Source organism: Leuciscus leuciscus, assembly GCF_965113295.1.
Source record: "Leuciscus leuciscus genome assembly, chromosome: 13".
NCBI lineage: Eukaryota > Metazoa > Chordata > Actinopteri > Cypriniformes > Leuciscidae > Leuciscus > Leuciscus leuciscus.
Window position 1 is genome coordinate 6,143,273 of NC_138737.1, and position 27,963 is coordinate 6,171,235.

The following is a 27,963-nucleotide window of genomic DNA, read 5'->3' on the forward strand; positions in this document are numbered from 1 at the left end:
TTCATTGTTATTTTTTTCCTAGGAGTTACCATCCGTCAGTGTGTCCTCAGACTCCTCTATTGAGCTCTTTCGGTCTCATCACACTCATAAACACACACACGCACACACACAGAGAGTTAGTTGGAGCATGGCTGGAGTCAAAATATTCACTGCATGACTAAAAATGAGTCTCCGTCGACTGCAACACCTTCAGAGAAAATCTCCCTCAGGCTAAAACACATCTTCAGGGACATTTTGATATAATAATCATTGTTTTTGTTTTGGACAGCTCTTGTACAGCAACACGAATGATCAAAGGTGTATTACAGTAAGCAGTACACCATTTATTAGTCAAAATAAAAATAGAAAATTAATTTCCCCATATATTTATATTTTTTTACTGTTAAAATGTGTACTACTTAATACACTTTTGATGTGTGTGTGTGTAAAATATACATAATATAATACACTAAACAAAAAGCATAACAAAAAGCCAGTTCCTTTTATATAAAAAATAAATAAAATAAACATAATTACATTAATATATCAAAGAAAATAACAACATCATACTAACAGTACATACATGTAAATCATGTTAGTCTAAAAATAACACCTGATGACAATGATTTTCTACATGTTCTACATGGAAAAAATATGCCACTGAAACTTTATTTGGAAAAATCAGAATGTTATTTTCACAATGTCAGCACAATTCATGCTCATATTCATTTATTATATTCTTGAAAAGTAGCATCTTCCTTCACAGTTGCAAAAATGCCATACAAAGTCAACCTATACATTTCACGAACGGTATATTGACCAATCAGCATCCAGGACCAGATCTATCTGTTTTATAAGAAGTCTTCAGACACTTCAGTCATCAGACAGGATATGATTTCGAGTCTTTACGCTGCGGCCACATTAAAGCCGTCCGTCTTAACCAGACGATGCATGTTTGATACGGTGTAAAGAGCATCTCACAGCATTTCTGCATGATATTGCTGTTACCATACTGCAAGAATGATTCATCATCAAAAACACGCATCCAGGAACGCTGCCAATAGGCCGAGCATCTGGGAAAACGTGCTCTCTGCTTTAAGCACAACTTAAGATTCCATTGATTTTCATGACGGAAATAAAATCGCACTGGAGTTTAGAGGGCAAGTTTTATGGTTCTATCTCCGGAATGAGTGCTAAGATTGGACAGATAGTCCGCATAGGATTTAGAACTGAATTTAAAACTCTTATACATTTATTTATTTATTTATTGGTTTATTTGATAGGGACCATGCATATTCATGAACATTGTTGTATAAAAATACACCATGCAAATATGCCAGAATTAGTCAAAATAACTACTTTTCATCTGCAGTCCCTAGGCCGGTAACATAAAACTAACATAAAGACAGCCAACAATCATACAGCATTCATTCACTATAGTAAAACAATATACATAGACAAAACAAACAAACAAAATAAAAATACATGATAACAAAGACATTGTTCATCCACCTCTATACTGCATTTATAACAGTGAAAGTGTATGGGTAATAAATATGTGACAATTAAAAGGTTGTACATGTCTGGTTTTCCAGGAGCCACTGTTTTAAGTGAGTTTTGAAGGTATTGAATGTAGGACACACTCTTATCGGGAGGGGCAAGCTATTCCAGAGTATACCGCTTATTATTGACATTACGTTTTGTCCAAAAGTGGTGCGTCTAAATGGGGGGGGGGGGGGGGGCAGGATTATGAAACACTTTATATACTAAACAAGCATACTTGAAACGTTTGAAATTGTCAAAGCTTAAAAATGTACGTATCTCTAAAAACACAGCACACAACGTCATGCATTAAGATGTTCTTATGGTAAACTATCAAAAGGGTAGATTCATAGATAAGATGTGGCATCAATAATTATGCACTTGTTATATTGTATGTAAATGACTTTATTTTTATGACCCGAGAGATCTGTCTTTCTGGGGAGGGCCATGAAGAGAAACTACACCTCAACGCTGCCCTCTACTGACAAACGCATCATATCGCAACAATGACAAACAAGCTGTTGACTTGTCAGGGATGTCAAACTCAGTTCCTGGAGGGCCACAGCCCTGTAGAGTTTAGCGTCAACATTAATTAAACACACCTGATCCAGCTAGTCAAGTCCTTCAGGCTTATTTGAAAACCACAGGTATGAGCAAATTCCAATCGGAAGTGAGCATCCCTATGCCCTACTCACTTTGAAGGGTACTGTAGATCCCTTGAAGTGGGGGCTATGGAGGGAGCGGGGTGCTTGTGTGTCATAATGAAACCATCCAGAACGCACTTGGAAAAAGGGAGCAATGTAATTTCCTCATTAGCTTCACATGGAATGTTACCACAACAAAGGAATATCTTATTATTGCTGTTAATATGATACAAACTTATTAAATTAGAGTATTTATATAAATATGCTTTATATGTGTGTGTGTGTGTTCCCAATCTGCTCTTATATTTATAAGTTAAGCATTAAACACACAAAGCATTAAACACATTTCTTACCTATGAAACCTTTTAAAACTTAATATGAAATGCATGACGAAAATGTGTGTAAAATATCACAAAACAAAACGACTTGAATTATTCTGTTTATACATTAACTCCAACTCTCCCGCCATTTCTAGATTTAAAATCAAGGGTGAGGACTTGCCACCCTGGGTCACATGACCATAAACAATTGAATTACTTCCTTGAAGTGACCATCGCATGTTCCCTTCGCTAACGGACTTGTGGAAGGGATTGATTTGTTTGGAACACCCCTACAATTGGTGTCCCGTTACCGAAGTGCCCTTCAAGGGTGCAAAAACGCAGTTTGGAACTGGAACTAAACTCTGTAGGACTGTGGTTTGACACCCCTGCTAAAGGTCATATCAAATTTTCCTTGATTTCTTGAGATAAAAAGGTTTGATGTACTATGAAAACATATCGAAAACCATCCAATAAGAACATTTACTGAAACTAAACAGCATCCTATCAACTTACAGATGTCAGAATATATTACCATACCACATACAGATTACCACCAATATTTACCATTATGGCACATACAAATGTGAATAACGTAAGTAGACTAAAAAAAACTAAAAAAATTTAAAACAATTTTTCTAAAATCAGAACTCAAATTTTCAATTTCTTAAATTTGCCACACAAATACATGAATAAACTAAACTACATAATCATAAATTGCTACAATAATGAAAACCATAAAACAAACAAAACTAGAAGTGAAACGTCTGAAGGAAATAAATAATTGCTCTACTACCCAGTGTAAAAACAGCTGTGCATCAGGTTAACTTTTTTAAAACCTAAAACCTGTTTCATCTTTCTGCACGACTCCATTCGGCCGGTGGATCTCGTGGGCCTTTGGGTTTCTTTATGCGAGAGTTGAAACCTGGAGCGCAAGACAAACAAAGACAAAGTTTAAAATCACCATGTGCCCTGAGAAACACAAGATAACAGAGCACAGGTCAATATGAAGTGATGTTTTAAATGGATCTAGGTTCAGGATCAAATCAAGGTCTTCTAGGTAGATTTTTACATGTTCTGAAGAACACAACATCATCGAAAGGGCTTGCTGAGCCTTCAGCCAATCTTGAAGATTAGCCGAATGGGAAAACCTACTAGATACATACATGAGGAAAAATTTATTCTAGGTTAGCGCCACCTATCGTGCAGCCGTGAATCAGCTAATGGCATTCAATCGTTTCGCATTCAGTGTGAAAGCTCCATTCGTCTGCAATTTGAAATGCGACAACGGAACAAAGATTTTTGAAGAATCTTCAAGTTTCCATCTACCTATTTTTATTAAGATTTTGGGATACAAAAATGCTGGATGGAAACATATGTGCTCAATTGAGTCAATTTTTTTTTTTGTCCGACAAGAAGACATGCGCATAAAACTAAGATGGAAACTCATTTACTGAAGGAATCCCTCAATGCGCAACAAAAAACTTGCATGACTTTGCCTGCACAGCATCTCAAATGCAAGTCATTTATGATGTAGCACAAAAGTCCCTCCCTGATTGCAAACTTCTATTTTTATTACAGATATTTTGCCACTTTTGTGTGTGTGTGTGTGTGTGTGTGTGTGTTTTGGTTGGTTGGTCTTGGTTTCTTCTGAGCTCCTCTGACTGGGTAATTCCATTCAGCACATGCTAGTGTGAACAAGTTTGTTCTATTGACCACATGGGATAGAATCGGTGCTTTATTCGCAAATGTTTTAATGCGATATTCCAATTTTGCACACAAGTTACATTTGCACCTTTGGATGGAAACATATTGTTGAGTGAACAATTGCTTTTAATAACAAAGATAGGGGTTTGTTTAAACATCTAACCCTAAATTCGAAAATGCAAAAGTAATGTTGGCATTTCCCAGATATGAACAAGGTTGCTTAAGGCCAGGAAACCACCCCGTGATGTCACTTCTTTGTGGTTGTAAGTGTGCGTGTGGTCTGAAAAGTTGAGCATTGCCCACAATCTATCAGATAACCTATTGTCAGCAATTTATTTATTTTTATTTACTAAACGATAAGTTAGCAATTCACATGAGTACAATAAGATTGTTTTTGAAGATTGAGAAACTAGAAACTAGCAGATTTGTCCAAAAACCCATCCAAGCCTAAATATTTATCTTCTTATGTTCAGAATGAGGATTTAGTGTGCATATGGTGCAACTCACCAAGGCCGCCAGGAGCAAATGGGCTGTTGGTGTCCTTGACAACGCTAGACACATATTCATAATCATCATCTGTAGAAGATTGGCTCTCAGCTGAGAAAAACATGTTTAACAATGTTTAATAACTTAAAAACAAACCTCAGAGCATCAGATTGAAACCAAGACTGAGCTAACACTTCCTGTTTACTGCAAGATAGCGTTTCAAACTCATTCAGTCGATAAGGAGTCTCAGGGGAACTGAAATGACTTTTACATCACTAACAACACACCTTACTCTTTATAGTCTGTATTTGAAAGCATTCAAAAGTAGATTGACAAATAACACGAGGTCATTCAACATCAAAATTGCACATCTTAAAATGGCCCGGCGGTGTGACCAATTCGCCTACTGTTTTTGTGAAGAAAAAGTACATACTTTTATGCGTGTTTGTGTGTATCAGAAGATTAGACAAGTTTTGAGACATAATACTACTTTAAAGGACAGCTGTCGCTTAGTTACATCCATCCTGTCACCGTTTAAACTGCCCTGTCAATCATCTTGTCACAGTTCAAATCCTCCACATTCAATTTAATTTAATGTCCTACTTTTTTTAAGAGAGAAATATAGTAACTAGCACGTTGATCTGCCAGTCGTGGGTCTTTCATGCGGAGACTCATCTATTTGCAATTTGCATAATGATGCATTTAAAAGATAATGACCAAACATATCTGTACAAAAGTTCACAATGCTGTTGCAGATGAAATATAATGTGGATAACATTGAATAAATATCTTTTTGTCAGGTTAGATACTGATTACTCATCACTCAAACCCCTTTATCTTTAATCTCTCTACTTTCCCTACTACCGTCGGACTCGCACATACGTAAAACATTTTTTTTTTTACACTTTTTATTCGTGTTTGTAGTTCTAATTATTATATAATCATTCTAACTAATTTCTCATTTCAACATACAGTACTATGATTTGGGATACACTAATTCTAATTTCGAATACTATTTAGGACAGATAGTGTGTGAATTGGGACAATACTTTTTTTAAAAGTACAAAAAGTCCTTGTAGACTCAGTTAATAGACCATAAATCACGTATCATAATTATAAAAAAAAGGGATAAAATTAATCAACACCCCATTTAGCATAAGCATTTTTTTTGTTGTTGAATAAATTACTTGAAAATATTTTAAAAGGAGACATATCATGCTTTTAAATCGTTCCTTTTTACATATAAATCATACATTTGTGGTCTATATAAAGCGGAACTGCAATGCTTGGGTCTGAATTCCTCATTATTATAGCTCCACAGGCCCCTTTTCTGATGTCGTTTTGGTGCAGTCTTTTTCAATGCAAATGAGACACTTCCTACCCCGCCCCCTCTCCAGGTTGCAGAGGTGACACTCGGTTCAACTCCACCCCTTTCGGCCATTTTTGTATCTAGCGGCACAGAAACTTTTGGACATCCAAGATTTGTGTCAACACAGAAAACATTTCATCATTGGATAGTTTTTTCGTTTTATTAAAGTGTTGTTTTATGCCAGCTTAATGCCGGGAACGCTTTTCAGAAAAGATAAAGCAACTTATTTAGCACAATTCACACAGTAATTCAGGAAGAAAATATCTCCGAATGCTCCACATGAAAGTTTGGTCTTCCGACCTTTTACCACCGTGTCGATTTATTTTGATTAATATGTGCGAGGGAGAGAGAGTAAGACAGCGCCTAGTTTGGAGACGGCGAAGTCTTGTTTACACTTTCGCCTGGCTCGGAAGAGAAAGAGAGAGAAAGCGCGCGCGCGTGACTGGGTCTTTCTCTGCTCGTTCTTTCAGTTAAACAAGCGCGGCAGTTCATCTACATTACTCACCGATCAAATAAGACTTTGGCGGGACAAAAAAATCGCTTTGGCGGGCGCTAAAACAAGTTCAATGCAGGAAAAACCCTGTTGTTGCTGAAGTAGTTATCCTTGAAGTGCTTCGAGTTCGCGCACACAAAAATGACTTTATGGGTACATTTCCGTTAAAAATAAAACTTAACCAGGCACTTCGAAGAGGTTCTGATGCTGGGAGACGGTGTATGAAGCGTGTGGGTTACTACATCCAACAACCGAACATTTTGACTTACTCTCTCGTAACTTCTGCATCCTTGAGCTTAGACTACAAAATCACAGCGAAAAATTAAAATGGCGGATTGCTCGAAGTGTTGGGCCGGGAGTAGGTGTCCTTATTTGGCAGTTCCGCTGCAAATACTGTGATGTAATAGTTAAAAAAAACTAATAGAGAATAGAAAAATCGGAACAGGTTGAAAAATATGACCAAAACAGAATATAAAGATATCAACGAAGCACCTGAAGAGACTAATTTAAACTTTTCTGTACTTCTAAACACTCCAAATATACAACAAAATGCATTTAAGGGCTAAAAAAATTGGATTTAGCATGATATGTCCCCTTTAATTGTATAAATAATAAACAATACTGATAAATAATGTGTAAATGTCACCTCATTGTTTTCCAGACCAACTTGCAACTTGCAACATTGTTGCAACTTGCAACTTGCATATTAAACATGTAACAACGTACTTACTTGCACTTGTAGATCGTGAAAGAGGAACTTGTGGCTGAGGAACACAAATTTTATTTAATTAGATTTAATAATATTGATTACAGATTTCATCTGTGATTATCACGGTTACAAAGACTGTGATCATCAATCAAATACACATTAGAATCATATTCAGTGGAAATATTCAATCTGTCAGGTTATTTTTACTAAATGTACTGCCTGTAAGTGTCTGCTAAAGCTTGTTAACTTGTGAGTGTGATCTCAGCTAGAAGCCTCATATCACAGGAAGAGGCTGAATGTGTATCTAACGTGAAACACAAACAAAGTAAAAATCTGAAGAATCTGAAGAAAATCACAAGTGTGCAGAGAGGAAATACGGGCCAATAGCTGCATATAAATGAGTCATATAAGATGAATATGTACTTAGCACTTTCATTTGACATCTAATATGCTAACATGAAAACCGAACGAACCCATCTGCCAAGCATACATGACTGCAGAATCTTAATCAGATAATTTACCTGTGCATCTCTATTCATGGACCTCAACTCCCCTGAGAAAAAAAACAAAAGGTTTATTCAGAAATCATGAATAAAAGAATTGTAAAAAAAATTTTTTTTTTTATCTTGATAAAAAGTATATAACCAGACCACCACCACTATTACTACTACAAAAACAATATGATATGTAACTGGTATGTAAACACTGGTGCTGTACAAACATCTGACGTATTACCCTTTGGCCCAGCAAATGAAGAAAGAAAAAAAACGGACTATTTCTGTTTTGTGGCACAGAAATTACACACTTCACCTGTTAGGACTCTGCCGATACTTTAAAAGTTCAATAATAGATTAAACAAAAAGGCATTTTAATTCCCTGAGAGATATGGAAATATGAGCTTCAAAAAACGGAACTTTTAACAGATAAACACCAAATGAGAGGGCTCTGAATACCCTGGTGATCACATGAAAGAGAAGAACTCAAATAGAACAGTCATGAGAGGACAGTGAAAGCTGCAAGCAGAAGTTTCCAAACTTAACTCTCCTAAAACAAACATGTTCCCTCTGTCTGACTCTGAAATGATCTTCCTTTTAGTGTTCAGCTGAGTTTGCAGTTTTTTTGTCTAGTTGAATTCATATTCAATTCAGCGAGATTCTCAGTATATAAGAAAATGTGTTTGGTCCATGCAAAACTTGAGTGTTGTGGATAGTTGCCAGGGCGTTGCTTTGCGGTTTCTAGGGTGTCTTGTGTGGTTTTCCCTGAACACCCTAGCAAGTGTGCATAGCAACACCCTGAAAACAAAAAATGCACATCAACACCCTGGAAAGCACCCACAGCACTGTAGCAACAGCAGCAACGCCCTGGCAACTATCCACAACACTCAAGTTTTGCACTGACCAATGTCTGGGTTGTTGGTCTAGTTAACAATTATAATAAATCTTTTTGTTTAATTAATTGAAATAAAGGTGAAATAAAAATAGATTAGATTAGATTAAAAACCTAAACAAATTGAGAAATGTTGCACTGGCAACTAACTGAAAAAAATAAGTTTAATTTGCAGATGACTAAATTACTAAAATTAAACAGAAATCAAAAATAAATTAAAGCTAAAAACTATATTTTTAAAAACTATAAAACTACAAAAGTTTTAACAGCATACAAATAATACTAAAATAATACTGGTTCAGGGTTGTTGCTTCGTGGTTACTTAACGGCTACTGACATTTTTATTTGTTTCATTCGTCAGATGAAAATTGAAAAAAGCCACCACTAATTATGGAATAAAAGATGAATTTAATAAAAATACAAGCCATTCAAATAGTCCCTTACCTGGCAATAGCTCATAACCCTCATGGTCCACTACTTTAGGTGACAGTCCTCCTCTCTGATTGGCTGACATTGATCTGTCATAACCCGGTGAGGTGGGAGAAGGCAGGAGTGATCCAGGTCTGTTTTTAGGTTTAACTGCACTGTAGACAGCGTTCTTATTGCTTTTCTCTGAATTAGCATTGTCATAGTAATGGACAGAGTTCGAATGGGGGGCAGAGCTGGGGGGCTGCAGTTTTGGCTTGTTGACGACCGCATAAGTGTCGTTCATCCTGGTCTGAGGAAGAGGATGAGAAAGCCTGGGCTTGAGAGGAGGATTTCTGAAACCATAGACAGACAAGTACACATTAAAATCAGCATGAAATGAAAAGTAAGAGAGGCCAGCTAGTAAGAGCTGTGCGAGTAAACCTCACTCCCCTGGCCTCAAGAGGCGCACTAGCGACTGATGCTAGAGGATGCAATCTTCAGCGTACTTGTTAGCGTGTCCACCTCCCATACCAGAAACGCCGGTTCAAATCCCGCACGAGCGATGCGAGTAGAACCAAAGGGGTTACGCTGGTGCCGTGACCCGGATGGGAGTGAGGATTAGGGGGATTGAGTGTAATGGAGGCCAGGTAGTTAGAGCTGCACTCAAGAGGCGCACTAGCAACTGATGCTAAAGGCTGCGGTCTCTAGAATCTTTGCTAGCGTGCCCGCCTCCCATCCCATAAAGTACAATTAGGGGCATTCTGTGATCTGACTTGTTGGACGATAAAATAGGCAAGAAAAAAAATTGACATATCTACAGACAGAATATTAGAGACTTGCAGTTGAATTTTTTTGACCCGAGTAACAACCATTGCTAGCAACTAGCTAGCAACACAGCGGACAGTTTTGCGCAGACAAGCATTCGCAAAAAAAGCAAGAATCTAGTCATAATATAAGCCTCACTATGGTGAAGAGATGAGGTCACTAGCATGTCAATTACATTTATAGTTTATAAGTCAATGGGTATTTGTGACAACGTAGATTGCATTAGATTATACAGTGACGTAAGACTTGTACCTCACTAACAATTTACTCTGGGTGTCTCGAATACATTGGTGCATTGTGGGACCCCATATACAGCAACGTATAAATGACCAATTGTCACATTAGCTTTCAATATATCTTAAGAAATATGTTATTGACACAAGGGGAACTGCAATAACAGAACACATCGACTTAAAAATGAATAAATGCTCCGTATGATCTAAGCCTGCAGTCATGCAAAATATTCACATTTTCACAATATTCATTACAAAAGTCATATTCATCTGTATGCAAAGCAGAAACGCCACCATGAATCCCACTGTGCGAAGAAATATATCCAGCGATGACTCAGGAGATTAACTCACATTAACTCTGATGAAGTTAAGTGTTTGACAAGAAAAGTGTGGTGTGAGAGACAAAACCGACAATAACAGCTTGCATCTTGGCTGAGTCCACCTGTGTGACGCACGGCGCCGTAGTTAGCAGAACTGCGCTGTTGTCAATCTCAAATTGGCCTCTGGCCACCACTGATTTTAATCACAGACATCCGCAAACAGTCAAACGAGGTTAGAAATTTGGAAAGGAGGGTCATTTGTGGTCTTACCGTGTTTTAGAAGGTACGTTTAAGCTGCCTAATTTCAATGAAGCCTTCGGTGAAACCGCATTGATGTACAGAGAGGTCGAAGTCTTGTGTTTCCAATATAAAAAAAAAAGAAAAAAGAAAAATAAATAGTGAAATACGTACTCAGTGTGGGAGAGCAGCTACACAGAGCGTCTGTGTTCAACTGTTGAAGGATGCCTGAGCATTTGCATAGAGGAAGCACACGGCAAACGTGTTTCCTGCTAAACTGCCTTTTTAAAGCTCAGAGCTCAAGGTCTTGAGGAAGTAAAACAAGATGTGATGTAAACATGCCAAATGCAATGGCAGAGAGATTTTATTTTAAACAACATGGTTGTAAATGTGACTTTTAATTTATTACTTAAAGCACACTTTAAGTACTTCGATACCACAGCAAAAACTACTAGCCTAACCAATACAGTTCAAACATGATTGGAGGCAAGTGAACAATCAGTCAAAAATAAGATCAAATACACTAATTACAAGCATAGATAAATACAATATAACAAAGTTACAAATAAAGTAAGGTCTAACTGTAGTACAGACATGTAATAATTAGGCCTAAATGTTAATTAACACTATGGTATAATACACATTGTATAAATTAAATATATATTAATCTTTGTTAAAACTGTGTTTTGTTGTTTGATTAAAGCGTTAGTTCACCCAAAAATGAAATTCTGTCACTCCAAACCCGTAAGACTTTCGTTCAACTTCGGAACACAAATGTGTCACAAAAATCTTTTTGATGAAATCTGAGAGCTTTCTGTCTCTCCATTGACAGCTACGAAACTGACACTTTGACGCTTCAAAAAGTTCATAAAGAGATCATAAAACTAATCCATATTTGAATGTATTTAAAGGTGAATTTCAGCGCTATGGCAGAGGGGACGATTATCAATGAATAGCAACTTAAATTTCAGTGTGTTCTTCACTAAAAGCTGTCATATGAATTTAGATGGCTTTGAATATAGTGCACAAGTCATATGGACTACTTTTATTGTATGAAAATCATGCAGGTTTGGAACGACATGTGAGTGAGTAAATGATGATAGAAATGTTTTTTTTTGGGGGGGGGGGGGGGGGGGGGGTGTGAACTATTGAATTGGATTTAGTTACACTACCGTTCAAACGTCTCTTCTGCTCACCACAGCGGCATTTATTTTATCAAACATACAATAAAAACTTTATTGACTGACAATAAAGTCATATTTTGAAATATAATTACAACTTAAAATGTGTTTTATATTTGAATATATTTTAAAATGTAATTTATTCCTGTGATGACAAAGCTGAATTTTCAACATTATTACACCAGTCTTCAGTGTCACATGATCCTTCAGAAATCATTCTAATATGCTGATTTGCTGCTCAAGAAGCATTTTTTTTTTATTATAAATGTTGATAATGACAATATTTTTGTATCTTGATATTTTTTTTAGGAATCTTTGATAAATAGAAAGTTCAAAAGTACAGCATTTAATTGAAATATAAATCGTTTATTACATTATAAATGTCTTTGCTGTCACTTTTAATCAATTTAATGCATCCTTGCCAAAATAGAAATATTAATCGTTTTCAATTAAAAACATATTTTGAGCAGCAGTGTGCGTCTTACCTCTGTATTCTTGTTTTTCTCCTGCAAGACCTTCTGAAACATCTGAGCAACCGTATGAAAGACAAATCCATACTGCTCCTGAGGAGATTCACATAAACATGACAAAATGACATCAGGAATTCACATGGTGTTGTGGAATATGACAGACAGGGCTGAATGGGCCTATCCATGTGCTCGGATTAGATAAATACATAGCTTAAGCATCAAGGCTTTGATATTTTACTTTAATGGGAAGAAGGTTCAATTACAGTTGAAGAACTTAAGTTGTAGATGCTTTCTATTATCTGTGCCATGCAAAAAAAAATACAAATTAAAAAAATGTGTAATGTCACCTTGGTCTGCACAGCTGAAGGTCTCTGTCTTCTGAGCTCTAATACCAGGTCAAATATATTAAAATCCTCTTGTATTTTCTGAAAATAAAATAATGCATGTAATGTTTTTTTTAAGTCAGATCAAATCATATTAATAGTACTGATTTCTAGCATGTGTTCTTTCAATGGTATTTCTATCTATCTATCTATCTATCTATCTATCTATCTATCTATCTATCTATCTATCTATCTATCTATCTATCTATCTATCTATCCCTCTTGTATTTTTTATGTTGCTACATACATCATATATATATATATATATATATATATATATATATACACATATATATTTACACTGTATGTTTTACCTTCAAGCACTGTATATACATTTTGTATTGGTTATGATGTTAATACCTCTGTCAGTAGTAGATCATTGACATAGTCAATTGCACAAATGACCCCGGTTCTACCACAGCCGGCACTGTAAAGCAAGAGAAGCTGTCACATTTCCATACCATATGATATGATCCATTCTCCCCAGAGTCTCGGTTCAGAGGGTCACGGGGGGAATTATGGGCCATATTGTTGGACAGAGCCTCTCTCATGTATATAGAGAGAGGGTAATGAGTGAATCTGTGCTGAAGTCTGGAAGTTAACAGGCTTTTCCAGCGCCACATCAGGTGCTGAATATTTAACATGTCTCACTTCATTTAAATGGTGCCATTAAAATGCATGGAACCAGAGGAACACAGGCCGGCCCCTGCTGCACCCTAACAACACGGACGGACACGACCTGATGAATTTTCATGGGCAGATGGGTCATTTGTCAGAGGCACAGAAAAAAAACACAGAGACGGCTGTGTGTGTGATACAGACCTGCAGTGGATCACTACAGGGTCCGTCTGGTTGCTCTGTTTTTGGCGAGCCAACTCCATCATACCCAGAATGCCATCCGGCATGTCTGGAATTCCATGGTCCGGCCAGGCAGTATACTGGAAATGAAACACTTTACGAGCTTCCTGTGTGGAAAAGATGCCGAGTTTTGACCTACGAATGGAATATGGTTTCTACACCAAATTACAATGTTTGAAATGAGCTAAAATGTGAAACATCACACACTGAGATGGTTAGAGCGGTTCCTTGTTTGGAACCGTTTCAGAGTAAACAGTGTTTTACAAGACACTCAAAATGAAGTACACAGCAATTTTGTGGTTTGACAGATTTTCTTTAAATAGAAACCATAACATCTCATATATATATATATATATATATATATATATATATATATATATATATATATATAACAATTCCATTACGTCAGGTCTATATCACATCTACTAATGACACACTGGAGACTTACATCACAGTATTTTACCACCAACGTCCGAACAACGACTTCCTCATTTGGTCGCAACTCATCAAACTAAAGAAATAAAAATGAAAGTAATCAGGAGAACTTCATCTAGTGGGGCCAAGCAACTGCACTTTGCATCAAACTGCAAACAAAAAACTGACAAAAATTTCATGAAGCGTGGAGATAACATCAAAAGGAACTGTTGTGAAAGATCAGTATCCTGTCTCTTAGACCTAACAGCTGAATTACACACATTGTTCATTGTTGAGAAGCACAGAAAACACTTACAGTCGAGACAGTAAAGGGACCAAAAGTGGATGTGTCTGTGGTTGATGCCCAGTAGACTTCACATTTTTTCTAAACAACAGAGGTTGTTAAAACAGTAAATGGCAAGAAAATGACAGGCGTATGACACAGAACAACAAAGGAAATATTAAGAGTACCTTTCCCATCTCAATCTCACGACAAGCCATGATTATGACCTAACAAAAAAAAGAACAGACCAGACTTTAAAAAGTGGAAATAGTTCAAAAGCAATAAAATTATGCATTGAAGCTATAATGCATAATTATAGGGGGGAAAAAGTTACCTTTACATTGTGTTGCCAAATCATACGCCAGAAATCAACCACAGTGCTGCTCACAGGGCCTTGGGTGGCAATATACAGCTTGTTCTTAACAGCTCCCTAGTGGCGAACAATATAGAAAATGATAATAATACAAGAAAAATAATTTATATCTATCAATGCTTCAAAAACTATCTGGACAAAACTACCTCTACACCAATGTGTCTTACACATTCTGTACAAAATTAACTACTAAAAAGCTTTTTTTCTAATCACAAAAATAGTACATAATGCTCCAAATAAGAAGTGTTGAAGTTCAAACACTGCAGTACCTTGATGAAGCTGGCATTAATATAATCAGACTCATATTCAGATGTGGTTGGAGTTAGACAGACTCTGGTCTGATCATCTGGAATACAAAAAAATACAAAATAATAATGAGGATTTGCATATTTTTCCTCTCATCAGTGTGAGTAACTCATAATAATTTATCAGGAAACACACTGTGGAGACTCAGTTATGAAATATTATGACATGCTTTTGGCATTGTAATGAAAAAACAAAAACAAAAAAACAGTACTGTAAGTTAACTATAGGAGGCATGTTTTGACAGATGTGACAGATAATCATGTAAAATAACTTCGGTGCATTATTCTGTGTCACACTGAGAGGAACTGTGAGTCACATATATTTCAGAGCTGATGAGATCTGAGCTCACTGTCAGATGTGAAAATCCTGAAAGGATATTAAAATATGTAATATACAAACACACAAAAAGTGTTAGTCTTAGCCTCAGTTAAATGGGTTGTAAATAATAAAAAACACTTCATTTATGCGTCATGAGTTATATTGTACCTGTAAAATGTATTATAAGTTATTATATAAACAATACACTATTGCAAACTGTTTAAAAAGTCATGTTTAATGAAAATTTTTTTTTTTTTTTTTTTTTTTTTTGACACGAAAAAAAAGTAAAGCTACTTAAAATAAATGTAATATAGTTTGTGGAGGGACCAGTGAAAATATTAGTCTGACTGGGCCAGCACAAAAAGCCTTATTGTTAAGCACTGACAACATTTTTTTGTAGAATTATGCAAGAAGATTTTTTGACTGCATATTAACATTAAAAATATATATTTAATAAAGTTAATAAGTCTCACTGCAGGGCTAATTGAATTGCATTGAATTTAACTGAACTTTTAACCTAAAACGTTGATGTTGGAAAAACAATAATGGTCATGTTCATGTTATCAACTAACACTTTATAACAACTGCATGGTGTGAATGCACTGAATATAATTACAGAAACTGTTTCACCTAGAAAAAGCCTTAATAACCTTTAATAGAATTAAAATAAACCTTCTCTGATAAGACTACGTACAGGGTAGAATATCCCTATAGCGGTTTTTCTTCACATTTTCTTTGATTTCTCCTGCCGCAGTGGTCAGGCCACATTCCTCTTTCAATGATGCACTTTTCTGTCGTATCAACTGAAAAAGGAAAGAGAAAACATACAGGTATGAGATCAAAAATATATTTTTTACTTGTTTTTTTAAATACATCACGGTTGCAACATCTGACCACAAGGTGGCATCCTGTACCTTGTTATGCTATGGTGAATTCCTTTTTAATAGCTCATAAAAGCCATGAAAGGGTCTTTTTTGAGGGTGGATGTGGTTTTAAAACATTACAGATCAAACCCAAATTAATGCTATTATGCTACTATGACCAAACATACAGAAAGTATAACATTAATTAACTTAAACATTAACAGTACATTAATGCATTTGGCAGATGCAAAGGGATTTGCATTGCATTCAAGGTATACTTTTGATCCATTAATGCATTCCTGTTTCACACATGATCCTTTGCAGCACATATCCAGTTTGTATGCGATGTGGAAGCAGCAAGTGGCCATTGTGCACTGCTTCACCGCACCGATCCTGCAACTCGCTTGTCACCCAGCATGTGCAGTGTGAATGCTCTAATAAATGCTGGAATCCATATATGAACTGGAGTATGTGTGAAACGGACCTAGGAGTTGCTAGCGAAAAGCCGTCAACTCATCTCAAACAAACAAACAAGTAATGAATGTCTTTAAAGGGATAGTTCACTTTGAAATAAAATGTTGGTATGTTTTAGCTTACCTCAAGGGCATCCAAGATGTAGGTGTCTTTTTTTCCGCAGTAGTTTCAATTTTGATATTTTTTAGGTCAAACCGTTCTTGTCTGTCAGTCATATAATGCAGGTCTGTGGTCACCACCTCAAAGAGCATGCACAGAGTCCAAATTAAAACAATTCCACATCGTCCAAATTAAACAATTCCCCATCGTAAGTACACATTGATGGCCTAAGACACGAAACGAGCGGTTTGTGTGAGAAAACGAACAGTATTTATATCATTGTTACCTCTTGAACACAGCCACGTCCAAGTGATCTGAGGGCGCGGGCGGGTATAGACTATATACACTAGATATCGCCTTGGCTACGGTTTCGTTCCAATGAACTGCAGTAGCCAAGGCAACATCTAGTGTATATATCTATACCCGCCCGCGCCCTCAGATCACTTGGACGTGGCTGTGTTCAAGAGGTAACAATGATATAAATACTGTTCGTTTTCTCACACAAACCGCTCGTTTCGTGTCTTAGGCCATCAATGTGTACTTACGATGGGGAATTGTTTAATTTGGACGATGGGGAATTGTTTAATTTGGACTCTGTGCATGCTCTTTGAGACAGTGACCATCGACCTGCATTATTTGACTGACAGACAAGAACGGTTTGACCTAAAAATATCAAAATTGAAACTACTGCGGAAAAAAAGACACCTACATCTTGGATGCCCTTGAGGTAAGCTAAAACATACCAAAATTTTATTTCAAAGTGAACTATCCCTTTAAATAGAGGCAGTCACAGACTAAACCTGCTCTCTGTGGTACTTCCACTTCTTAAAAACAGAAGAGATCATCTCACATGCGTTATTTTCAATACGATGCTCTTGGTCTCTGTAAAAGAAGCCACAGAGCATCACAAACAATTTCTGTCCCCTTTACCACAAGCACTAAGAGTGTCAAGTGTTTTTTTTTCCACAGACGCTTCATCTTCTGAATGCTGCCAGTAGTTACAAACCGAGAAACTCAATGAGGAACTGTAGATTGTGCTTCTTATAAATGCCCTCTTACTTTCACTAATGCAGCCAAACGAGTCAAAAAGCAACAGATACTTCTGTAAAACGTTGATCTCATTGTAACCACAGTAGAATGTAATAACGAACAGTGAAACAGATAGTTCTTCCAAAAATCAACATGTACTCACCCAATTTGTTCCAAACCTGTATGATTTTCTTTCTTCTGTTGAACATAAAAGAAGATAATTTTGAAGAATGTCGGTAACCAGACAGTTGATTTCCATAGTATTTTAGTCCATACTATGGAAGAAAGTCATTGGTGCCTGTCAACTGTTTGGTTACCCTTATTCTTCAAAATGATCTTCTTTTATGTTCAACAGAAGAAAGAAACTCGTACAGGTTTGGAACAACTTGGGTGAGTAAATGTTGACAGAGTTTTCATTTTTTGGGTGAACTATCCCTTTAAGTCTAAGATAATTATGATTTTAGATTATTAAAGTTCACTGGCAGGGAACATAAATGTCTTAACCCTTGTGTGGTGTTCATATTTTTGTTACTCAGCCAGTGTTCCTGGGTCTGGTGGACCCGCTGCATTTTGGGGTTTTTAATTCAACACAATCAAAAATGTTATGTTAAAATACTCAACAGATGTTTACTTCATCCCAATTACAAGCAATATAAACAGCATATATGGTCAATATTTTCTCTTTACCTTTGTTAGATTACATTTAAGAATTGCAACCTCGTGTGGAAATGGCAGGAGTAGAAGCACAAAACTCACTCTTGCACTCTTTCACACTTACACACAATCTCTCTCTCACATGCACGCACACACACACACTCATGCAGACACATGCACACACCCACAACACACACACCCACAACACACACACAGACACACACAAAACACACACCCACACCCACACCCACACCCACACACACACATGCACACACACACACACACTCACTTGGATATGTGGTGTATGGTCACTCTCCATAGGCATAATGGTTTTTCTAATGTACAAACTGTATAATATATCCCCCTACACTAACCCTACCACTAAACCTACCAATCACAGAAAACTTTTGGCATTTTTTGAATTTCAAAAAACACCATTTAGTATGTTTTAGTATGAGGACACAGATGTCGTCATAAACCATGTTTACGTTGTAATACCCATGTCATTATACACATTTGTGTCCTCATAAACCATATACAAGAACATACACACACTAACAGCAGGCCCTGACAGGAGGAGGACAGAGTAAAGGTACACAGGACCTACAATTTCCACACTTTTATTAGCCCCGGGTCCAGTGGACCCCAAACATCCTGTGTGTAATGTAAATGTGTAGGGGGGGTGTACAGTGTGTTTTCATTAAAAATGTGTTCTGATATTCCTCACAGAAAATGAGCCAAGGCCAATGAGTCTCAGTTTGAAAAAATTATTAATTGTATCATTTTTCTTTTGCTAAAAAATGAAACCGGGTCCAACAGACCCGAACACCATACAAGGGTTAAATATTAAATATGGAGCTCTTGCGCTCTCTCTCTCTCTCTCTCTCTCTCTCTCTCTATATATATATATATATATATATGTGTATGTATATGTATGTATGAATGAATGCGTGCGTGCGTGCATATATATATATATATATATATATACACATACACACACACACACACAAACACACATACATACATACATATTATATATATATATATATATATATATATATATATATATATATATATATATATATATATATATATATATATATATATATATATATATATATGAAGTAGGCTATGGTATAATGTGTCCTGGCTCTCACATCTAAACAGGACAGTTAATTGTCCAGTAGTGTATGTAAAGTGCACTCAATACAACCACAATCCTCTTCCCAGCTAACAGAAATATACTCAAGAACGTTTTGCTAATATTCCTATTAAGTTATGAAAACATTATTTCTGAATGTCCTCTGAAAGTTAAAAAAAAATTTTTTTAAATGACGTTTTGAAAACTTTTTTTCTTGGTTATAAGAACGTTACAGTACATATTAAGGGAAAATTACATTTGATAATTTTGCAAACATAATGGGAACGTTGCTTTTGAATGTACTCTAAACTTCTGAAAGTAGCACTGTTTAAAAATGTTAGAAAAATGTTCCATGAACGATGTATAAATGAAGTTTTTTTTGTGTGTGTGCCAATGTTTTGAGAATGTTATTAAAGACCACATATCTTTGAATGAACATTCTATTAACATTACTGGAAGAACGTTTGTTCATAACTTTGAGAGAATCTTTCCAGAAGGTTCCTTGTCAGCTGGGTTTAAGATTCTGAAATGAAAAAAGCTTGAGGAATGAACAGAAAGATCTCTCAGCTCTGTTTACTGTTGCTCATGCAAATGTTGTGTGAATAGTTTTTTATCTAGCATGCAGTAGTCAACTCATTTGCAAAGAAACATGTAAATAAACGGCTATCTAAAATATATTTAACACTAAGTTAAAACTAACTCTCACTCATAAAATTAGCTACGAAAATCAAAACTAAAAATTAAAGCACGTTCATGTAGTTAGAAATGTCCATAAATGTATCATATATTTACACAAAAACATAGTCTAATGGCACCACGGTATAGTGATGAATCAGTATATGATGGAAATTCCATGGAACTTTCATTACCCTAATCAAATACCATGGTATTTACACAAAGTACTTCAAATACTGCTATCATTACCATGGTATCATGCCTAAAAAAAACATGGTAATGCAATAATACAGTGGTGGTCCTTTGATATATACAATGGAACTGAATGATTTCCAAATCCATTTACCATGGTCTCTCTACACTACTCCAAGGCACTTCACTTACAAAGAAGTATACTCAAAAGTACTATGGTACCATTCTTTTTAAATGTACCATGGTTTTACCATGGTACATTTAAAAAGAATGGTACCATAGTAGGCTACTTAGAAGTACAGTACAGTATTCTAAGAAGTAGCCTGTCTGAGAGTGCCTTGTAAGTTATGTGTATTTCCCAAAGTATGGTATTACCATCACTGTACCATGATATCACTACAGTATTTCCGTAAGGGTTCACAAACATACCAATAAAAATAACACAATAACACTTTTCAAGCAAAACGTTACACAAAGAGAAGTTTGTTGTAATGACATTTTGACTATTGTAGCCTACATAGGTATCATGACAATATCCAAAAACATAGTTACAGCATCGTGTGTCAACTTACTTATACTGATATGATCTGGTAAGTAATATGAAACATTGCCAATAATATATTCAACTAAAAAGGAGGTATAAAAGTTTAGGACTTACGCTGAACTCGGTGGAGATGAGTTGGTCTACACCGCTGTCATGGTCGGACAAACGGACCCGCTCCACGAACCTCAACAGGTGCGCTTCCATCACCATATAATCACTCTCATCAGCATCTTACTGTGTCATACTGGACTCTCCTAACTTTCTTCACCGCAAATATATGATCATTTAGCAGCTAATATGCCCTGTTTCCGGCTTGGTAAAGTTATCCAGGCAGCAAAACTGACACAGGGAAGTTTCTCCCACTGATTGTTGTTGGTCAATGGTCACCTTCATGTTCGGCGTTGTCAATCATCAGCCGTCGCCACACCCACTTTATCATTCCAGCCAATCCGCGGTCAGAACCTCACCTGAAGCGGTAAAGGGAGAAACCAAACCACTACAACTTCCTCATTTAACTTGTGAAAATAAACTAGCCTACATTTCCATCATCCTTTGTGGCAGCACGAGAACGCAAAAATAACACTACTAATAATAAAACAGAGAGATCGTCGATTACAGAGTACAGACACCTTTGCTCTTCACTAGCCTATGTTACAGTAGTGCTAAAATCCTTGCCTTCTATTTTGAAAGTGAAAAAGAAAGATTACATGTCCAGCGACCACGATCAGTTAATGTCACAATTGCTATTTCTAAACTTGTAAGTAGGAACTTCCACATGCTGAACTGATCTGCCCGATAGTCATTTTGGGACACCAAACCAGTTTATATAGAACAGTTTTCGCCAAAATAATAGGCTACACACACACACAAAAAATGCTTATTGTGTTATAATGGGTTAGGGTTAGGGTTAGGGTTAGGGAATCAGTCACCATTGTCAGTCTAGATGAAATTAATTAAACGATTTTTACTGTTTGAATGTATTACAAAATAATCAGTCATAGTGGCAGAAGGCTAATGTTATTTCATACTTAGGCCTTTGTCATAAACATTGGTTATTATGGTTTTGATGTTAATTGTGATGCTATGTGATAGCATTCAACTTTTAATAATTTGAATGGACTGTATTTTTTAAATTATTTATATAAATGTTTATCATATTTTACATTTATATATCATATCAATTTCCCTTTTCTTACTTGTTTTCGATGTCTAAATCTAAGACCTAAATCAATAGGAAGCCTAGGTGTGATGGTTTCATCAACTCGTCCAAAACATTGTCAAAATACTCCTAACTGTATACCTGGATGCAACATTTCCACTGCATTTTGACAGTGCTTTAGCATTCAATCAGTTTTGTGTCCCACTTTAATATAATCTAAGTCAGCAATGCCTCAGACAAGTTCTTTCAGCAAGAAACGAAGCATCATGTTCATCCTATTACACAGTTTTAACCGTTCTCTGATCCCCAGGCATCATGTGATACCTCTGGGATTCCAGAGTGAGTAATGGAGAGCCACAGAGATCCATTGTGTGACATCAATAGAACAAGTGTTTACACCCTTAAAAGAACACCAAGTCCAGACACTGAAGATTTTCACTTTGAGGGAAATGAGAAAGAGACGACATGCACAGGAGCGAGAATAGAGGAAGCTGGGAGTTTCAACCTGAGGAGACCCTAATAGAGGATTCTGGTGAGTTTCCATCTTGCTTGGCCCAGGCGAACCTCAACGGGCAGAAAAATGACCCCTCTGCAGGTTGTGCTGTGGATGTCCCAGGTCCATCTTATCAGAATGAAGATATAATGTCAGAGAGTTGGAAGCAACACAGGAAGCATGTGTTTGTGCTGAGCGAGGCAGGTAAACCTATCTACTCGCGCTATGGCAACGAGGAGGCCCTGTCCTCCACCATGGGCGTTATGATGGCGCTGGTCTCCTTCGTCCAGGCTGGAGGCAACACAATTCAATCTATTTTTTCAGGTGAGATTCACCATCTTCATCTAGGTTTTAAGTCTGATAGTTGTCTTTGAAAAATACAGTGGTTCTTTGCAGCACCTTAAGTTTAGCAACAAATCAAAAGACTTCAGGTTCAGGTTGTAGATTTCTTTGGAACGGTGTAGTAAAGTAAAAAAGAATGGCGTCTGATTGTTTGAATATATGTTGAATGTTAACGTTTATATATATATATTTAAATGTGAATTAAAGCCCCCTTAAATCAAAGTTTAGAGGTCATCGTCAATATGTTAGTGTATAAACAAGTTGACACAAAGAACTGTTATCACATTTACATTTAATATTTCGAGTAATTTTTTTCTGGGACAACATAAAAATATTTGTAATTATTTAATATTATATAAATTATATAAAAAAAAATTTTTGTAAATATACTGTAAACACTACATTTCAAAAGTTTTTAGTTAGTAAAAGTGTGTTTTTAAAAAAATTAATATTTTTGTTCAGCAATAAATTAATCAAAAATTACAGTAAAGACCTTTACATTGTTACAAAAGATTTGTGTTTCAAATAAATGCACCAAATCAGCCTATTAGAATGATTTCTGAAGGATCATGTGACACTGAAGACTGGAGGAATGATGCCGGAAATTCAGCTTTTTATCACAGGAATAAATTACATTTTTCAATATAATAGAAAGTAGTTATTCTAAATTGAAATAATATTTCACAATATTACTGATTTTTTGATCAAAATATTGCAGCCATTGTCAACATAAGATATCAACCCAAGATTTATTCTTATTCTCCGCATTTGGTTGCAAACAAAGAAATAAAAGAGCTGGGTCAATTTGCAAGTAACTTTAATCAGAATAAACTCAAAATTACACTTCCTCAGGAAATCTAGAAACAGAACTACCACAGAAGAGACAAAATCAACAGCTAATATTACTATGTTATTTCCCTCTGTTACTCTCAGATAATCGCACGGTGGTATTTTTGCAGAAGGGGCCGCTGGTGTTTGTATCCGTATCTGCCACTCGCCAGTCTGAGCAGCAGCTTCGCAGTGAGCTCCTCCATGTTTATCATCAGATAGTCAGCCTGCTCACGCAGGCCAGCATAAATCGTATCTTTGAGCGCCGGAAGAACTATGACCTACGGCGTCTGCTGTTTGGCTCAGAGAAGATTCTGGACAGCCTCCTCGATGTCATGGATTCTGATCCCGGCTTCATGCTCTCTGCGGTCCAGTGCCTGCCTCTGCCATCCTCTTCCAGAGACGTTCTCAGTCAAATCCTACAGAAAGCCGTCACCCCGAATCTGGTCTTTTCCTTTCTCATTGCCAATAACCGACTTGTCTCCATCGCTCAGGAAAAGATGGTCCTGGAGGATGCCAGGCTAAAACCCAGTGACCTTCATCTCCTCTTCAACCTCATCAGAGCCTCTGCTTTTCAGGCTGGAGAGATATGGACGCCCATCTGCCTGCCTCTGTTCAATCATGACTGCTACTTTTATGCTTATGTGGCATATCTAGACCCCCCCGAATGTACTGTATGTCTTGTTCTTCTGTCTACAGATAAAGATGCTTTTTATGCCATGGCAGAATGCAAAAGGAAAATTGAAGATGCTTTCGCATCCCAGAATGCCTTGCAGTGTGTAGCAAACACTCAGATGAGCTGTTTCGATAATATTGGTGTAGCTAATCTCAGGCACTTCCTGTACAAGCCCTCAAATGTGCAAGACCACCATCGCCAGCTCCCACAGTTCACATGGTGAGTAGCTTGTAGTGCTTCATTTAATGTACCGATGAAATTAAAATAGATTGCCTGTTATGCCTTTTATAAAGTCTAGATTTTGTTTTTGGGGTCTACTAAACAGGTTTTCATGCTTAAATCTAAGCAAAAACAAAAAAATCTCATTGTTTTTCACATATCTTATATTGTTGCAGCACCTCTATTCCCAGTCCGTCAGTAACGCTCTGTGATTGGTCAAATACTTGTTTCAAGCGTGTTTCAGAAATGTCATGCCCCCTTACCATAATTGTGCTAGATTCAGGGTGTAAAAACAGCGTCTCTACCGCAACTACACTACCGCAACTCATCAGGCCTCGCCCCCTTCATTTTACTTATGCCTTGTGTGGGAATTATTTAAATGAGGAATATTGTGATGTGTTTGTTCCTGGAAAAAAAACTCAAGACTACAATGGTGGCATTTTAGGGAATTTAGAAACAGTGCTATAGTGATATAGAGAATAACTTCCTTTAGAGTGACTTTGTAAGATCTTTGCAGACCTTTTTCATGCTGAAACAGCAACATTACACACTTAGGAAAGTTGAAAATATAAAAAAGCATAATAGGTCTTCTTTAACACATGTTCCTGGTCTTATGTGCACTTCACCAGTGCATTTTATTCAAAAAAAATAAATAAATTTGCCTTCATTTACTTTCACGAAAATGTAACAACTTGATCTTCCTCTGAAATTTATTTTCGGATGACATGCGCCGCATGGACAGGAAAAATAATATTAACCAACAGCGAAATAGCTATTCAGGCATTGTAAAAGTAATTGAATTATAATTTATTCTCAGTATTCCTAAGTAATTCTTAAGTACTTTAATAGTTAACAATTAATTAATTAAATGCTACGACAATAATGACAAATAAGAGTAGATTCTTGGGCAAAAAGTCTTTTCAAAAGCAGGGAGTATTAAGATCTGAAAACACCCACTTTTCATCATCCAATCAAGTTGCGCGACTCATGGCTTGTTTATTACAGAAGTAATATGGGTTATGAATGCAGTTTTCACTTAAAGCAGTCACTAAAAAGCGTTAACCACAAGTAAACGAACAAATCATTAGTGGTTTGACTCATTTACCACAATCAGTGGTTCTTTTGCCAGCAGAAACAACAGATGGGTCTCATATCCTGATAAACGATGGCCTATAATCCAGGATTTCCACATTCTGCTAAAGATTAGACCACTTTGCCATGAATTCTACAACAGTAATCACTTTATTCGGCTAATCACATGGCTGAAATGTTTCAGACCCTGCGCGGACACAGTTGAGAGGTGCCTTTTATGCAAAAATGCAAGCAAATATGGTCAACTGAATGATTAGACTGAAGCATCAAAGATCACATGATGTGTGGAAACAGTCTGTGTCTGTTTAAACCGTGTCTATCTCGAATTGACTGAGTTCTGTTTACATCATCTGGTTTGCATTGACAGTCTATGTTTTCATATGACACATCTCTGCCACTGTAATAATGTAGGTGGTGTGATCAGGTCACATGTCTTAGTGAATAATGTCTGTTGTAATCGATGATGCACACTTTTATCATGCTAAATGATGCCTCTTTTTTTTCTTATATCGCTTCACTCAGCCCAGAGATGGATGTGGCATACAGAACCCAGGATGAGAAGATACGTTTGCTGGATCTGTATCGCAACATGCACAATCGTATCCACAGTATGTCACGGCCACTTAAACTCATCTACCATTCTGCAGAAAGAGAAACTCTGCTTGCGTGGGTATGTGACAATCTGTTTTTAGAAGAATCAAGATAACTTTAGTTCAGGATACATTCAACAAGAAAACAAAACTGACCTATTTAGGTTTTCTTAGTGTGTGTGTGTGTGTATCTATATATATATATATTTTTTTTTTTTTTTTTTGAGCAGTAAATCAGTATATTATACTGACAATGTCACAAGGATCATGTGACAATGAAGACTGGAGTAATGATGCTGAAAATTCAGCTTTGATCCCAGGAATAAATTACATTTTAAAATATATTCAAATAGAAATCAATTATTTTAAATTGTAACAATATTTCACAATATTAATTTGTTTACTGTATTTTTGATCGAATAAATGCAGCCCAGGTGAGCCTAAGTGACTTATTTCAAAAACATTAATAAATCCAACCCCAACCTTTTGAATGGTATATTTACACAGTATGTATTTCTTAAACTCACCCTCTTGTTCTATAGGTCACTGGCAAGTTTGAGATGTACGCCTGCTTTACTCCTCTTATCACTAAGAAATCAGCTATCAGTGAACTCACTAAACTGCTGCGATGGATCAAAAAGGAAGATGACCGTCTCTTTATCTGTAATCTCCCAAAATACTCCACTACCCCGCAGCCAGGCAGGAGTTCTACAGACAGGGGGAGATCAGATAGACAGAATGCATCAGACACTGGCATTCTGTCTCTCTTGTAGCCAGGGCCGTCCTTAGGGCAGTGCACCCCCACCCGACCCCGGAACCAGATCTCAAAAGGACAGAGGAGGGGGACCCCAAACCAAACGCTATCGGACTGAGGGACGGCCTTGCTAGCCTTGTGTAACCTACTGGCCACCACACTAGTTGCTGTTTTACTTCTATGTTTCATGGTAAATTCAGTGTGTTTGTTCGAATGGGAGAAGTGGCTACATTGAATACACGTCTTCCTTGTTTGTGGGTTCGTAGGCTTGTTTCCTTAATGAAGTTCTGAAATTCATGTAAATTTTTCAGTTCAACTTTTGAGTCATTGTTCTCCTGGTAACATAGTTTTGTAATGACAGACTGTTGTACTAATAAAGTATATACACATATATATGCGCCTCTGTTGAATCATGAGTTTAATCGTGACTTTTATGCTATATGTGGCATGTCTAGATCCTCCTGAATGTACTTTATGCAATAATAAGAAATGTTTCTTGATCCTTTGACACTGAAGACTGGAGTAATGAAGCTGAAAATTCAGCTTTGCCATCACAGGACTAAATTACATTTTAAAATTAACTGAAATAGAAAAATAAAAATTCTTAAATATTTCAATATTTTACTATATACTGTATTACATTGTTTTGCTAAGAAAGCAGCTGTGCAAATAAAAATGTTTAATTATATTCAAAAGCAGGATGAATTTTTATCCGTGCCACTTTTAAATCATATTGAAGAATAATTTGCTGGTAACTGCTTGTAAAAGTTGTTAACTGCACATGTGACACTCAGATGTTGCTCATGCTTTTTCTAGTAAAGTTCATTGACTTACAAACCTTATCAGAGTATCGGGTTTCTGTTATGTGTTCTGCAACAGCAGTCATTTGACAGAAACA

General features: G+C 36.5%; 2 protein-coding genes across 3 annotated transcripts; one reads left to right on the forward strand and one right to left on the reverse strand.

Moving 5' to 3' along the window:
• Positions 1 to 462: 462 nt before the first annotated feature.
• Positions 463 to 21,281, reverse strand: ptpn18 (protein tyrosine phosphatase non-receptor type 18). Its single transcript, XM_082189169.1, has 17 exons — positions 21,027 to 21,281; positions 15,936 to 16,044; positions 14,887 to 14,963; positions 14,579 to 14,674; positions 14,433 to 14,471; positions 14,278 to 14,346; positions 13,996 to 14,058; positions 13,512 to 13,654; positions 13,050 to 13,116; positions 12,654 to 12,731; positions 12,322 to 12,399; positions 10,689 to 10,771; positions 9,077 to 9,393; positions 7,768 to 7,799; positions 7,268 to 7,301; positions 4,697 to 4,786; positions 463 to 3,407 (listed from the first exon to the last, which is right to left on the reverse strand). The coding sequence occupies exons 1-17, from the start codon at positions 21,120 to 21,122 to the stop codon at positions 3,334 to 3,336; spliced, it is 1,545 nt and encodes a 514-aa protein (XP_082045295.1). The 5' UTR covers positions 21,123 to 21,281; the 3' UTR covers positions 463 to 3,333.
• Positions 21,282 to 21,538: 257 nt separating this feature from the next.
• Positions 21,539 to 27,458, forward strand: mon1ba (MON1 secretory trafficking family member Ba). Of its 2 annotated transcripts, none has more exons than XM_082189171.1 (5): positions 21,539 to 21,669; positions 22,382 to 22,888; positions 23,840 to 24,629; positions 26,244 to 26,391; positions 26,854 to 27,458. In XM_082189171.1, exons 2-5 carry the CDS (start codon positions 22,537 to 22,539, stop codon positions 27,082 to 27,084), a joined length of 1,521 nt encoding a protein of 506 aa, XP_082045297.1. In that variant the 5' UTR covers positions 21,539 to 21,669; positions 22,382 to 22,536; the 3' UTR covers positions 27,085 to 27,458. The 2 variants fall into 2 exon arrangements, with proteins under 2 accessions (XP_082045297.1, XP_082045298.1); XM_082189172.1 differs by having other exon boundaries at positions 26,244 to 26,395; positions 26,854 to 27,011.
• Positions 27,459 to 27,963: the final 505 nt, after the last annotated feature.